Here is a 15,699-nt window from a genome sequence, read left to right as displayed (position 1 = left end):
CCATGGCATCACAGCTCACAGCAACCTCCAACTCCTGGGCTCAAGCGAGTCTCCTGCCTCAGCCTCCCAAGTAGCTGGGACCACAGGCGCCCATCACAAATGCCCAGCTATTTTTTGGTTGCAGCCATCATTGTTGTTTGGCGGGCCAGGGCTGGATTCGAACCTGCCACCTCAGGTGTATGTGGCTGGCGCCTTAGCCACTTGAGCCACAGGCTCTGAGCCATTTTCATTTTTTCTATATAAGCCTTGACTTTAAAAAACAAGAGAAATCTAGAAGTAACCAAAATCTCTATCAAAGCTCTCAGAGATTTCTAGACATTTTGACCTCTAGGCCTTTCCTATGGGCAGATTTTGGTATGTGTGGGTTCTTGAGTCAAAAGAAACTCCTCCAGAGAAAGCAGAGAGGAAGACGTCAAAGACTACAAAGGAGGCTCTTAGCAGAGTTCTTAGTGGTAAATGTTGATACATTTTATTCCTCAGTACCAGATAAACATTCTGCCCATGACAAGGGAAAGGAAACTGATTTTAACCTACTGTGAAACTTAAATTCAGATTCATTATTTTTATTTTGTCTCATCCAAACATTTTAGTTGCAACCTAGGCCTTCTCCTAAATGTCTCTGTTAATCAAATTAAATCTCTGAGTCTAAAAATATTACATGGAAGTTCCCTGTAAACTGTATCCTGATCATAAAAAAAATTTTTTTTTTTTTTTTTTTAGACAGAGCCTCATCTCTTGCCAAGCTAGAGTGCCATGGCATCAGCCTAACTCACAACAACTTCATATTCTTGGGTTCGAATGATCATTCTGCCTCAGTCTCTTGAGTAGCTGGGACTATAGGCACCGGCCACAATGCCCAGCTAGTTTTTCTATTTTTAGTAGAGACAGAATCTTTCTCTTGCTTAGGTTGATATTGAACTCCTGAGTTCAAGATATCCACCTGCCTCAGCCTCCTAGAGTGCTAGGATTAATATACATGAGCCATCACGCCCAGCTTTCTGATCATTAAATTGAAACTGAAAGTCCATGGAACAGTAATCCAGCCCTAAATAAAGGCAGTGCCTTATTTCTGCATGATGCCATGTCACCCTCACCTTACAGTGGCTTTCAGATAGCATCCGCCCAAGGTTCTGCTAAGTGTGACACTTTGGTTATCACAGCTGTTTCCTCTAAATTAGCTATCTGATCACAAGTGGTGTTTTTTAAAAATATATTTTTTATACTCTAGCTCATTCCAAAAAAGGATTTAAGTCTAAGACATGTTTTTAATATTCAAAATTTATAGTTTTTGTTTTGTTTTGTTTTGTTTTTTTGAGACAGAGCCTCAAGCTGTCCCCCTGGGTGGAGTGCTGTGGCATCACAGCTCACAGCAACCTCCAACTCCTAGGCTCAAGTGAGTCTCCTGCCTCAGCCTCCCAAGTAGCTAGGACCACAGGCGCCCACCACAACGCCCAGCTGTTTTTTAGTTGCAACCATCGTTGTTTGGTGGGCCGGGCTGGATTCGAACCCGCCACCTTGGGTGTATGTGGCTGGAACCTTAGCCACTTGAGCCACAGACGCTGAGCCAAATTTATAGTTTTTTAGATAAACCATTGGCAAAGTAGTTGAGCTAGATAGACCAGGAATTTTCTGTCACTTAAACCCAGACCTATGGCGGGAGTGGCCACACTAAGTGCTAGGGAGAAACAGAGCTGCCCCCCATCCTCAAGACTGGGCTCCACCCAGGCAAGTCTGTCTTTGGATAGCAAGAGAAGCACAGCCCTCTGTTTCTCTTCCTGTGACTCTGTGACACTTTGGCTGTCCTCAGCATGTCTCTGCTAACTGTGCCCTTCTTCCTCTCCACCAGTAATCTATAAAACCAGCCTCCTGCATCTCCAGCCGCGGCAAATGACCATTTATCTCCCAGAAGTTCGAAAGATTTCCATGGACTATATTAATTTACCTGTCTTCAACCCAAATGTTTTCAGTGAAGATGAAGATGACTTACCAGGTATGTTCACATACATGAACTTGTCTATCATAACCTTGTAGACTGTGCAAGAGGGACAGAGTGGGAAGTGGTTGAGGACTATAGCCTGCTACCTGGGTTTAGAAAATTCCCACCCACCTCAGTGAGGCTTACAGATGCTGTGGCACATACCAGGAGAAAGGTCACGAATTGGCACCAATTGGGGGAGCAGAGAAGCTACCAGAGCATGATGGCTAAGGTGGCAGGTGCCTCACACTCATAGAGCACTTTTAACATCCCCCGTGTCCTTGCAGTAATACCCTCAGTCATAATGGCCACAGAAAGACAAGTTAGCAGAAACAGTCAGGACTGAATAAAATCAGAGCTTGAAGCCCAGCCCTGTTGGTCCAGGCCAGCCTTTATCCTGTCAGTCCCTGCTCAGAGAGTACCTCACTCTGCTGTTCTCCAATCTGCACTGTCGCCAGGATGCAAAGCCTTTGCATTTAAACACCACACTTCCTCTGTGCGTAGTTTCTTGGTCCGAGCTAAAGGTATAAAATTTAATACATGTTTTTTAAGTTCCAGTTTACAAATAGTAAATATCTATATCATCTTACGTTAATTTAGGTGTTTCCCAGTTGGGGGAGTCTTAAAGCCCTACTTTGATTGGTAGATTAGAATGATTTCTAATTAGTTGCCAATTAGTTACATATAATCATTTTCAGTTACTCAGGGGCACTTGAAAATCGTGTGTTTTTCTCAGTAGCAGTCTGCCTGGAATTGTATAGGTGCAGAGACTCCTCTGCTCCCCTCCAGACAAAGCTCTAGAGTACCCTGTTTCTGATCCATCAGAACCCCAGGGCCACAACTTCTCCCCCATCTGAATGTCCATTACCTGAAGGACTCTGGTCCTGAGATGGGACATGGAGGGAAGCACATTCCAACTTGGGCTGTGCTCCTCACTTTTGCTTTGAACTTGAAGGAGTTGTTTACCTTCTCTCAGGTCAGATTTCTTACCTGAAAGATGATTGCTGTACTTGCCAACAGCAGCCACATTTGCTTCTCTGGTGGTGGAGGAAATGTTCTAGACCCAAGCCATCCTAAAAGGCAAGGTTATGCGCCACGTAAGTGCCTACAACTTGGTGAAGGCCCACCTACCTGGGTTTTATAGCACATCCTCTGCTATTCAGAAACTTGAATTCAGAATGTTTAGAACTTTACACTTTTTTTGGCCTTCCCTGTCCTCTCTGAATGTGACCAACACAGCTCTCTCTCCTGGTGTTCTCCTGCTGCTGCCACTGTCAGTCTGTGGTTCCCAGTGAGAGGAGGGAACTTATTGTCTCAGGGCTTACATTTTGTGTTGGTGATGCAACAGGGAAACTTTTCTCCTGAAAAGGGGAAGATACCTGCTGTCAGTGTTCACACACGTAAGAGGACAGGCAGAAGAGGGATCTGAGCCAGGACCAAGATTTGTGCAATGGAGAATAGTTATGTCTTGCTAGAGAACCCCAGTAAAAGAGAGAGGACCAGTTACAGGCGCCAAAGGCAAGGGGAAACTTTCCATACACTAGTTGGCTTTTTTCCATAGTGATTTTAGTAGAAGGCCAACCAGCCTTTACATTTAACCCATTAAATCATATTTCCTGTGTCCTAGCTGCCACGTAATTCTTAGCACTATGCTTCCGGCTTCTGGATTGGTGGTGGTTTTCTCGGAAGGAGGAGCCACAGTGTGACTCGGCAGTGCCCAGAGGAGCCAAAGCACCAGGTGCACAGTGGGTGCCTGACGTTGGGCAGTACTGGCTGTGCTTTGAGCACCTATGAGCAGCCCACTGTTAGGGTGCACCGTGCCGGACCCCTCAGTACAAATAGGCTGTGTTTACAGGGCTTTGCTCTGTGTGGCACTACCCTTACTATTTGAAATGCTGAAAAGCAGATAAATTAGGAAATGATTCTTTACCTAATAGTCAGATTTGCTGGAAGATTCTTTTCATTGGTTTCTCTACTACGTTTTATGTGGTTCTATTTAGAGAAACTTAATTTATATACACGTTTTATATACACATCTGTTGTGTGACACTTCCCACACTAACTCACAGTCAAGGCTGAGCTGAATCGGGCACAGGCGTGGTGAATCCTCAATGGGGTGTCATGCTGCACTGTTGCCCTCTTCCTGCATAAAAGGCTGGGCGTATTATGAATATCATCAGTAAAAAGCTTCTTTAAATAGTTAATGATTTGTGGTGGTGCCATTGAGGTACATGGTTGCAAATTCCGAAGGTTCAAAAGAAAAAAAAAGAAAAACTCTGACAGCTCCTTAGTCAGCTGCCAGCATCTGGCAGGCTGCCCTGCAGAACCCCTAACTTTGTGACAGTCCACCTGTCTCCTGCGGACATGACTTAGTCTCCAGCAATTGTATTTTGTACGCAAAAGGACCAGTGAATCCAGATACTATTTCTCCTCATCTAGTTTGTGGCAGCCTCTCACAAGCAGTTCCTTTCTCTAATTCCTTTCAGTGACAGGAGCGTCTGGTGTCCCTGAGAGCAACCCGCCTTGCACCGTGAACATCCCTATTGCACCGATCCACAGCTCGGCTCAGGCTATGTCCCCCACACAGAGCATAGGGCTGGTGCAGTCCCTGCTGGCCAATCAGAATGTGCAACTAGACGTCCTGAGCAACCCCACGACAGCCGCAGGGGCAGCAGAGCATGTGGGTGATGGTGCCACCCAGTACCCAGTCCCCAGTCGGTACTGCAACCCTGGCCAGGTGATTTTTGGAGGCGTGGAAATGGGCCGAATGGTTCCAAACCCTCCTCACCTGTCCCTGCCACCGCCACCCCAGGGGCCAGTGCAGATGCCTGTGGCAAGCCATGGAGACCGCGACCACGAGCACCTACCAAAGTCAGGCAAGACCCTGAGGCCCGCACCACAGCTGGCGGCTGAAGGGGATGCTGTGGTCTTTAGTGCCCCCCAGGAAGTCCAGGTGACAAAGATGAACCCTCCACCCCCATACCCAGGAACCATCCCCGCTGCCCCCACTACAGCAGCACCCCCACCCCCTCTGCCGCCCCCACAGCCCCCTGTGGATGTGTGCTTGAAGAAGAGCGACTTCTCCCTCTGCCCCACGTCAGCGCACTACCAAACGCCCCTAGGCTATGAGAGGATCACCACCTTTGACAGCAGCGGCAATGTGGAGGAGGTGTGCCGGCCTCGCTCCAGGATGCTCTGCTCCCAGAACACCTACACCCTCCCTGGCCCAGGCAGCTCAGCCACCTTGAGGCTCACAGCCACTGAGAAGAAGGTCCCTCAGCCCTGCACCAGTGCCACCCTGAACCGCCTGACCATCCCTCGCTACTCCATCCCACCCGGGGACCCACCCCCGTATCCTGAAATTGCTAGCCAGCTGGCCCAGGGGCGAGCTGCTGCCCAGAGACCCGACAGCAGCCTTATCCATGCGACCCTACGGAGGAACAACCGAGAGGCCACGCTCAAGATGGCCCAGCTGGCCGATAGCCCTAGAGCTCCCCTACAGCCCCCTGCCAAGACCAAGGGTGGGTCTCTGGGAGCAGTAGCGCAGCTCCCGGCCCGGCCTCCACCCGCCCTGTACACCTGCAGCCAGTGCAGTGGCACAGGGCCCGGTTCACAGCCTGGAGCTGCCCTGGCCCATGCTGTCAGCACCTCCCCGCTGACCTCCCAGTCCTCCTACAGCCTCCTGAGCCCCCCCGACAGTGCCCGTGACCGCACTGACTATGTCAATTCAGCCTTTACGGAGGACGAGGCTCTGGCCCAACACTGTCAGCTTGAGAAGCCCCTGAGGCACCCCCCACTGCCTGAAGCCGCTGTCACCATGAAACGGCCACCCCCTTACCAGTGGGACCCCATGTTGGGTGAGGACATTTGGGTTCCTCAAGAAAGGACAGCGCAGACTGTAGTGCCCAACCCTTTAAAATTGTCCCCTCTGATGCTCAGTCAGGGCCAGCACCTGGATATGTCCCGAGTGCCCTTTGTCTCCCCCAAGTCTCCCGCCAGCCCCACTGCCACTTTCCAGACAGGCTATGGGATGGGAGTGCCGTATCCAGGAAGCTATACCAACCCCCCTCTGCCTGGAGCACAGGTTCCTTGCTCCCCCAAAGATGCCCTGTCTCCAACACAGTTTGCACAACAGGAGCCTGCTGTCGTCCTCCAGCCAGTGTACCCACCCAGCCTCTCCTACTGCACCTTGCCCCCCATGTACCCAGGAAGCAGCACGTGCTCCAGTTTACAGCTGCCACCTGTCGCCTTGCACCCGTGGAGTTCCTACAGCGCCTGCCCCCCTGTGCAGAACCCCCAGGGTACACTCCCCCCTAAGCCACATGTGGTGGTGGAGAAGCCGCTGGTGTCCCCTCCACCCCCAGACCTCCAAAGCCACATGGGCACTGAAGTGATGGTAGAGACCACTGACAACTTCCAGGAAGTCCTCTCCTTGACAGAAAGCCCAGTCCCCCAGAGGACAGAAAAATTTGGAAAGAAGAACCGGAAGCGCCTGGACAGCCGAGCAGAGGAAGGTAGCATGCAGGCCATCACGGAAGGCAAAGTGAAGAAGGAGGCGAGGACTCTGAGTGACTTTAACGCCCTTATCTCTAGCCCCCGCCTGGGCAGAGAGAAGAAGAAAGTGAAGAGTCAGAAAGACCAGCTGAAGTCCAAGAAGTTGAACAAGACGAATGAGTTCCAGGACAGCTCCGAGAGTGAGCCTGAGCTGTTCATCAGCGGGGATGAGCTGATGAACCAGAGCCAGGGCAGCAAAAAAGGCTGGAAGAGCAAGAGGACCCCACGGGCCACCAGTGAGCTGGAGGAGTCCCGGTGCCGCCGGGCCAGTGAGAAGGAGGACGGGCGGCTGGGCAGCCAAGGCTTTGTGTACGTGATGGCCAACAAGCAGCCCCTGTGGAATGAGGCCACCCAGGTGTACCAGCTGGACTTTGGAGGGCGGGTGACCCAGGAGTCAGCCAAGAATTTCCAAATCGAGTTGGAGGGGCGGCAGGTAAGCCCCACAGGGCTAGGGAGGCTGTCAGGCCTGACCTTCAAGGAGCATTTTTCAGAAGGCCAAATGGGAAATACGGAGGACAACTGGTGTCTTCTGGGTGGAGCCTGTTGGGGTTAGGATTTCAGTGTGGCCATGCTGCCCTGTTCTGACCTTTAATCCAAGGACTGTACCGCCCCAGTGTTTGAGGTCATGATCCTCTGAGGCCTAACAGGAAAGCTGGCTGCCCTTCCCACCAGGGGTGGGAGCATCCAACTCTTTTTTTCTGGTATCTGTGGTCATATTCACAAAGAACATGCTTGTACTCTATTCATCGACTTTTCTGCTTTTAGTGTCATATAGTGACTTCTTTCTGGGGAACATGAAGGCCAGTTCTCCTCACCCCGCCCTGTCACAGGTCCCCTGTAGCCTGGCAGTCCCAGGTCAGTCCATGGTCATCGGTTACCTCATGATGCTAGTAAACAAGAGTCCTAGCTTAGCCATGTATTGTGGTCTGTTACATTTCCTTTTTTGTAGTGTTTTTTCCTCTAGACATATTAATTGCCTGGGTTTTTGTTTATTTGTTTACGTATTTCTCTATGTGTTTAGGTCACTCCCCGAGTCCCAAGTTTAATCTCCTAGTTTGCCAGCTCTTCCTGCTCTGACCTGGAATGGATACCCCAGCAGGCTCTTTTCACCCCTCATACTTAAGTTCACTTTTGTGTTAATTCACTCAACAGACATTGGTCAAGTTGCTGTACGCCTGGCAGTACTCTAAGCCAGAGGTCAACAAACTGGCCGTAGGACCTGCCTGGGCTGCTGCCTCTTTTTGTAAATAAATTTTAATGGAAAACAGCCACACCCATTCACTTAAGTACTCTGCATGGGTGCTTTCATCCCACAGTAGCAGAGTTGAGTAATCATGACCCACAAAGCCTAAAATACTTAATATCAGTCCTTCACAGGCCATTTGTCAACCCTGCTGTAGGGCTGGAACTAGGGAAACAAGGAGGGGCCATTGCAGTTTACACAGGTGGGGGCCAGAGACAGATAAGTGCAGCCTGTGTGGTAGGGTGTGACGTGAGACCCAACAGGGACTTGTTGCAGGGAGTGGTCAGATGACCAGTAAAGCAGGTGAGGAGGCGGGGAGTGGTAGGAAAGCGGCCAGGGAGTCCCTCCCCAGGCAGTGGTGTTTGGCAGCTGGGCTGGGGCTTTCATTCTGGTGCTGCTTCCTTTCTGTTTCCCTAGTGAAGAAACCACTTCATCTGACCTGCAGTCCCCACATTTTCAATCTTTATCAGTCTCCCCATTGCATTATTTGATGTGTTTCTTGTCCCCTGATTTTCCATGAACTTGTAGTTAGACTTCGAAGTGTGATCAGACTCGGAGTCACTTGTGTTGGCAAAAATGTTTTATAGACTGCTGCTGTCTGCTTCCATCACCAGCTGTGCAGACTTGCTTTCCCCTTTCCCACCGTGGTCTCCTTTAACATCTTTGCTTCCCCCCACGGTCTGCCAGGTGATGCAGTTTGGACGGATTGATGGCAACGCCTACATTCTAGACTTCCAGGCCCCCTTCTCAGCCGTGCAGGCCTTTGCAGTTGCCCTGGCCAACGTGACTCAGCGCCTCAAGTGAAGAGACCAGTATGAGGAGGAGAGAGGTGCCAAGGGGCTTTCTGAAGGAGAGCCACATGGGGCAGTGCCTGGGGGTCCAGAAGACAGCAGCAAATTGGAAACGCCTAAAAGTTCCAGGAGGGGACACTGATCTTCTGTTGTCATTTATTTGGGCTTTATTATACTTCATTGTCTGTCTTTCTTTTCTTGTTTCAGTAGAGTGGCATTTGGAAGCAAAGGTTGCAAGGCATCTGGTGTTCTTGCAGGAAGTGTAGCTTGGCTATGGTAATGTTCTCCTGCGTTTGTCAGTGACTGACACAAGGGCCCTTCAGGATGCAGAGACCGCCTTATAGCCTGCTGTTCTCCTGGACGGAGGACATGCGCATTGTGTGCTCTCCACGACATCTAGCTTTCCTTACTCCTCCATCACTACTAAGATAAAATCAAACAAACTTTAAAAAATCATAACCAAAAATCCTGAAGATACAGGCTCTCTTGGAGGGAGGGACACTATTGAATTCATATATTTTGTTACTCCCTAAAAGGTGATAAGATTAACAAAGGATGTTTAGGCAAGTGCACTGATTAACTGAGTGCCCGCACCAGGAGTCAGTGTGACTTGCTCATTCGTGAAGTTGGGGAAGAGATGACGAGTGAGGAAGGGAACACTGAGGGGCAGGCTCATACCGCAGACAGCTAGGTGACTCAGGCTACACTGGTCTCCTGAGGATGTTAACATTGAGGGATTCCACTAGTTTCATCAGTTACAATCATTCGGCATGATGGACCTTTAGAGAAACTAAGAGCCTAAAATGGAAAGATGCTGGCCCGTGGTGGGGGGAGCAGTTTCCTCAGATCGTGTGGTGGTATCACTAGATCCCCAGTAGCCTCTATTCTCTCTGCCTCTTTTAGTTTTTAATCTGGAACGTGTCTCTGTAAACACCACCTTTCCCATCAGATACCACTGTTCTGTACTTTCCCCTTTTGAAAGTATGTACAAGACTTGATTTGAAACCACTCCTTTCTTCCTCTTGGCTACATTAAAGTTCTCAATCAGATTAGAAATGTAACCCAAAAATGTCAAATATTTGCCAGCACATTAAAAGACAGGAGCATAGTCAAATCTTTGACAAAAGTTCCATGGTCTTCTCTAAGGAGAAAAAAAAGTATACAGACTATTTTTGAGGAGATAAACCACTGAGAAGACATTGTAACATTTTAACACTTAGGTACTTGGCTGACCACACTAAACACGGCTACCTGGCATATATCTGTTCCCACCTCCTGAGAACACCAGTCAGTATTTGTGTCCTAATGACAAGCCCAGTTGGTGTCTCAGTTACTCATACTGTGGTGGTGTTTAGGACAGGGCCAAAAGAACTGTCTCCTGATTTGGGGTCCTAAATTTGGATTTTATTTGAAAACAGACAAGTGGAAAATACTATGCAAAAGTATTTTCAATGCAAAAGTTATAGTTAAACTTGTTTTGGCTTAAAAGTTAGAAAAGAAACTAGGCCATTTCTTTCCCAAAGTAAGATGATATTACTCACTATTCTCTCTCAAACCCCAAAGGAGTACTGACCAGGTTTTTAAATATGGTGAAGGACACCTCCCAGCTAACACCTGAGTTTCCCATTTTGTATTTAAAAGTATTGGACCTGATTTTTTGGTGGGTACATTCTTCTAGGAAGAATTTAGCAGCATATTCAGAATTATCTAGTTCTTTTATATGAATTTCTGTTTCTTGATACAGTGTTTCAATGCTTATTATTAGTTGTGCAATAACAGTTATAGCCTATTTCTAAAATAACTTAAATGCAGTTCTCCTGTTTTATTGTCTACAAGATAATTATTTATCTTGCTTTTCATAGTGTTCTTAGGAATTATTTTGTTACTATGTATTGGTGAGTTATGCTTATTTTATTATTTATTTAGAAAAATAGTATCTTTGTAATGACTTACTTGGTAGCAGTACATTTTGCTGCAGGAAATAAAGAGGATATGATAGAAGGATTTTTTTTTTTTTTTTGCTGGACGATTTGTAAGTTTTTCTAATTGGGAAAAAAAGTTTCTATTCATTTAAAAATTATTTTTTCATATTTTGTGGTATTAATTATATACAAAGAATATTTCTTTGAGACAATATACCCTAAAATAATATTTTCCCTTTTTAAAATTTCATTTTTAATTAAAAGTAAAGGTTGACAAGAAATGAGGCGGGGGGATCTATGAGAATCAGAGTAGTAAAGGAAAGGACTAGTCATAGTACACTTCACCTCCTAAATCCTGAGACAGGAAGCCCCCGAAGGTTATATGTCAGAACTTTCCTTACTAAGAGCAGACAGGGAGAAACCCTGGGAATGAAAGCTGCAAATACATGTGAGAAGAAAAAGTGGTTATTTGTAACAATTAACTTTCTGGATTGTTAGCTTACTCCCCAAGATGTCCACCCCACCCCACTCCACCCCCCGTAGAGACACAGGCATCCTGATCGGCTATGGGCTGTCCTGTGTGTGTGCACCTGGGGCCGGAAGGATGAGTTGTTCTCACACGCCAAGTCAGACCAGCCGATGGCTGTGCAGTGGTGATACGGTAGCTTATCAGAGGTAGTTCTGTCACTTTTCTTCAGTTTCTGTTGGTTAGAACTGTAAAGCAGCAGAATTCTAAGTACTGCATGTTTATTAATACCAATTTATGAGTGTCAAGATATGTCATTGAATCCTTAAATTTAGAAATATTAGTCCAGTAAAAAGTCAACTAGAAAAAGAATCCATGACTTTCTGAAAGAAGTGATATATTAAACACAAAAACCAATTCTGAATTTTTTCTCTAACCTCATCAAACCAAAGGCACATGTTTGTGTACATTATACCCATTGAATGTACATCCTGAGAAGACTCGGGGCCAAAGAAGCAGGGAGCTCTCGGGGCTGTAGTGCAGTGTAAGTCAGAGGACTTGTGCGGGTGCGTTTTTACCGTGGCCGTAGCCCCCACTTCAGGTGTCAGTCCCATGAGGTCCCAGAAAAGCATGGCACATTCAGCTTCTAATCACAACAGAAAATTAGGAGACCCCTGGGTCAAGCCTGCTTTGCCACAAAGCTGGAGGGTGACCTTGGGCAAGTCCCTAGGGCTGGCCAGGCCTCCATTTGTCTGTCTGTAAGCAGATTGGACAATCTAAATGCAGCTGTAACAGCCTCAGCTCAAAATGGACCGCTTCAAAACATTGCCTTTGTGTAGAGAAGCATTTCTAGTCCTGTGTTAATGAGCTGTCCACTGAATAACTTTAGAAAATTCTCCTCAAAATGCATTTTGGAATCCGGTTTGTCTTCATAGGATTGCACCAAAGCTACTGAGTTCAAGTTAGACAGGATGGTCTGTATGTGTCCTGCTCAGGTGCTGTCCATGAGAGCAGCCTAAAATAAGTCACCGCCTTCCCCCCAAACCAAGTGAGTTCAGAAAAGAACAAGGGAATACATATCTCGTTTGACTCGAGTGATTGTGTGTGCACTGCAGCGTTACTCCATCTTCACATTCACAGGGTTTCTCAAAATGGAAAGTTTGCTCTCAGCAACCCTGACAAAGGAATCCAGACATCCCTGTGTGGACCGTGTATCACTTGGCCAAGTCAACGGTTGGGAACAAAGTTGAGACAAAATGTGTCAAAACTCATTGGAGTTGCTGAGATTTTGGTAGTAGCACATAACTCAAAACTCTTCCCCATTTGTATATTTCCTTATCTCCGACTGATAAAACCATGAAGGGTTATGGCTTATTTCATTTTCATTTTCTTTGGCTTTGTGCAATTTCCTTGTACTTTGTATCTACATTTTCTGTTTACAGTTCTTTCTAAGGGGAGGGATAGGGTCCTAAGATCTCATTACTTATTGTAGATAAAATTTTTTTTCGTGTTGTAGTAAAGCATGAGTTATACGTTTGACTGAAAAAGGCACTGTATTATTTACCAAAGGGGTATTGTTTTTGCATTTTTTTAATAAATGCATTATTTTGGTACTGTAAATTTGGACATGATTTCTGAATTTACTACTATTGGCATTTTCTTTTTCCTTTTTCTTTTTATTTTTTTACCTTAAGTGGCCAATGCAGGTGCATAGATTCCAAACCAAACAAGACCACCAGCATGTTCTTGTCCAAACCTGCAGAATGGCGGGCACTGCTCTGTGCACCTCAGTTTCTCTAATATTTGTTTTTTTAATTCAGCATCCTGCTTTATTTTACTTTCCAAGCAAGATCTGTTGAGATTCCCAATTGCATTTTAATAAGCTTTCCCTTATTTGCCCCTCTTATGTATTTTGTGTATTAGATTGTGCAGGAGGCTTCTAGAAGGCATTAGTGGTTTGCATTCAAAATGTTGTGGTTTGTCCAAATTATTTTCTGTCTTTATTATTGAGATGGATTAATATTATTTTTTTTGATGATTTGAAGTTGTAAGAGTTGTCCAGCTATTGCTTAATAAAATTTTACAGATCAAAAAAGTCGTGTGCAGAAATCAGATGTGAGTCTTGAATCTTTTGAGAAAAAAATCACCTCACTATGTTGGCATGAGCTACTGGCCCTCCAGTTGCTTCCTTGGTCCCTGGGTAACTGCCTACAGTGACTTGAGACCCTAAGATTCTTGTCATTGTGTTACCCATTTTGAGAGGCCAGAGATTGTGCTTTTTGATAGAGTTGGTTTGAGTTTGTTTTTGCTTTTTCTTGTCTTTTTCAAAGAGGCCCTCAGAGTGCATCTTAGCGCCTGTGGAGCAAAAGTGCTAAGTATATTAACATCATCTTTGTGACTTTGTAGGAAACTTAAAACCAGCTCTTAAGAATTCAACTATGAGTGCTCATATAACTGTTAATTATTACTAAGAAGTGCTCAGTGAGCCGCCTCCTCTCCCCTGAAGTTCCTTGTGACCGTGGAGGCGGGCAGGGGACGGGAGTCTATCTGTGAACAGTGTCGTACATGTGTACACTTACAGAACTACTCTCTTGGTCTTTTTCAAAGAAGAGGGAATCGATGTAGCTCTTCTAGCCCCAGAAACTTAGGGTAGAAGAGAACTGTCTGCCTCATGGAGAACACGTTGCAGTTTTCCAGGGGTACTAGGATACCACAGCTAAATCTCTTAACTCCATTGTGAAGTGGATACCTTTTGCCTCCCATTCTTTCAGAAGAAAACTGGAGCACTGAGAAGTTAAAATGATTTCTGGATTCCACAGGCAAAAACCAATCCTGAAATAGAATTCAAGATTTCTGGGTCATGTTAATGAAAATACCTAGTATATTCCCAGCTTTTGACTGTGGTGTTTAGCAATAATTTGGCTGTAATGAGCTGTGAGCTACTTACACTTACTTATCTTCCACAAAAAGAGGTATTAGAATGGGCCTCCCTTACCCCTCACCAGGTGAGCTCATCCGCTTTATAGGAGATTTGAGTACATTTTACTGAATTTTGAGAAGAGTGAACATATGGCTCACAGGCTCGTTACTCAGCCAGACATCACAAAGGAGCAAATGGGTGTGGATCGAGTTTCCTGCACATCGGAGTTGCTGGGTACCCATAGGAATATGAAGCCAACTTCCTGAAGCTACTTAGAGTTCCTTTTAGAATGGGCACAGTGGTCCACACCTCAGTAATATAATGAGACCCTCATCCCTACAAAAAAATAGAAAAACCAGTCAGGCATGGTGGCATAGGCCTCTAGTCCCAGCTGCTTGGGAGGCTGAGGCAGGAGGATCACAAGCCCAGCAGTTTGAGGTTGTGAGATGGGATGATGCCACTATGCTCTATCCTGGGCAACAGAGCGAGACTGTCTCAAAAAAAAAAAAAAAAAAAGAATGTGATAGCTTCAAATAAAAGGAGGTGCATGTGGAACAGGCCAGGGAGGACCGGGTGGAGGTGTCGGGGCTGGGTCTGCAGCCTCCCTCCCTCTCCTTCTCCTGCTCTCCTGCTTCCTGTGGTGCTTCCCTCTGCGGGGAACATGTTCCATGCTCAGAGGACACCAGGCTACTTCTCTCACGCTGCTCTTTAGCAGGAGTTGGAATCCGTGGTGAAATTTCAAGCCCTTTCCTTTGAGATGTACTGTTGAGGCAGCTGAAAGCTCTTTGGGAAATTACAAAACTATAAGAGAGAAATTGAGTTTGTCTTCAGGAGAAATAAGTCAGAGGAATTGGTTACACTTCAGCCACACTCAGGACAGTGTCCAGACAAAGCACTTTTCTTTTTGCCCTACGAACTGTCCCTCAGAAACTCAGCCATCCCACTGGCCACTTAGCTCTGGCTCCAGCCTGGCTGCTCCAAGTTCAGTGATCAGGCTGCCCTGTCCATGCGTGGGAAGGATAGGGGCTGGGGCAGCGAAGGTAGGCTGCATGGCAGTACCTCACTGCTAACTAGCCATTTCCCACCATTGTCAGCCGCAGGGTGTGGAGGGAACTCAGTGTCACCTCCCTCTACTCTTGCCCAAAGTGGAGGAAAAATGGCCATTCCCAACACCATGCCCATTCTGTGCTGGGAACTGAGGGTCTCTATGTCTCCTTCCAGGTCACCTTCCAGCTCACCCAAGTGGTCTGTGGTTCCTCCTCTCTCAGGAATCAACACAGCTGCCTCCTGCCTCCCAGACACCAACTGGAGGAACTTCTAGGGCCCACCCATCAGGGTCTTGCACTTTCGCCCAGCAGTGGCCACTGTTCCTCTTCCCTGAATGTCTGAGGTTGCCAAAACTGCAGCGTAACCAGCGTCCAATTTTCCTTCTCACCCGGGTGAAAGGGCAGGCAGTACGTGCAACACGAAGGTGACCCCTCCTATGGGGAGGAGGAGTATCCTCAGGTAATTGATTTCTTTCTGTGATTGAGCCCATGGGGGGGCCTCCGACTCCCACATCTGACTGCAGAGCTCTTCTGTCCTGGGAAGGCGGTTTCTCACCAGGACAGTACATTTCCACACCTTTGTTTTAAATCCTGAGGGGAAACATTCCTGGGATAGAAAGAAACCCCCTCACCTGTGAGAACAACCAGCCCAAGCCTAGGCCTTATTTTTAGCAGTGGTGGAAACAGAATCTTGGGTGCTAAGTAGTCCCTTTGATGACCTGTGAGGTCAAGGTGAGTTGGGAAGGGAAGTCTAAATGCTGCTGGGCATTCCATTTGCTGAA

General features: G+C 46.9%; 1 protein-coding gene across 1 annotated transcript in view; it reads left to right on the top strand.

The window, feature by feature from the left end:
* Nucleotides 1-10,369, top strand: part of TULP4 (tubby like protein 4) — a 167,339-nt gene extending 156,970 nt beyond the window's left edge. The window contains exons 11-13 of the mRNA XM_012806712.2: nucleotides 1,847-1,990; nucleotides 4,462-6,962; nucleotides 8,460-10,369. Coding sequence (XP_012662166.1) covers nucleotides 1,847-1,990; nucleotides 4,462-6,962; nucleotides 8,460-8,576 — 2,762 coding nt within the window. The 3' untranslated portion in view covers nucleotides 8,577-10,369. The remainder of the gene's footprint in view (nucleotides 1-1,846; nucleotides 1,991-4,461; nucleotides 6,963-8,459) is intronic.
* Nucleotides 10,370-15,699: the final 5,330 nt, after the last annotated feature.

This window comes from Otolemur garnettii, unplaced genomic scaffold (assembly GCF_000181295.1).
Source record: "Otolemur garnettii isolate 467f Iridium unplaced genomic scaffold, OtoGar3 scaffold00056, whole genome shotgun sequence".
Classification (NCBI taxonomy): Eukaryota; Metazoa; Chordata; class Mammalia; order Primates; family Galagidae; genus Otolemur; species Otolemur garnettii.
This window is presented reverse-complemented; position numbering and strand designations above follow the sequence as displayed.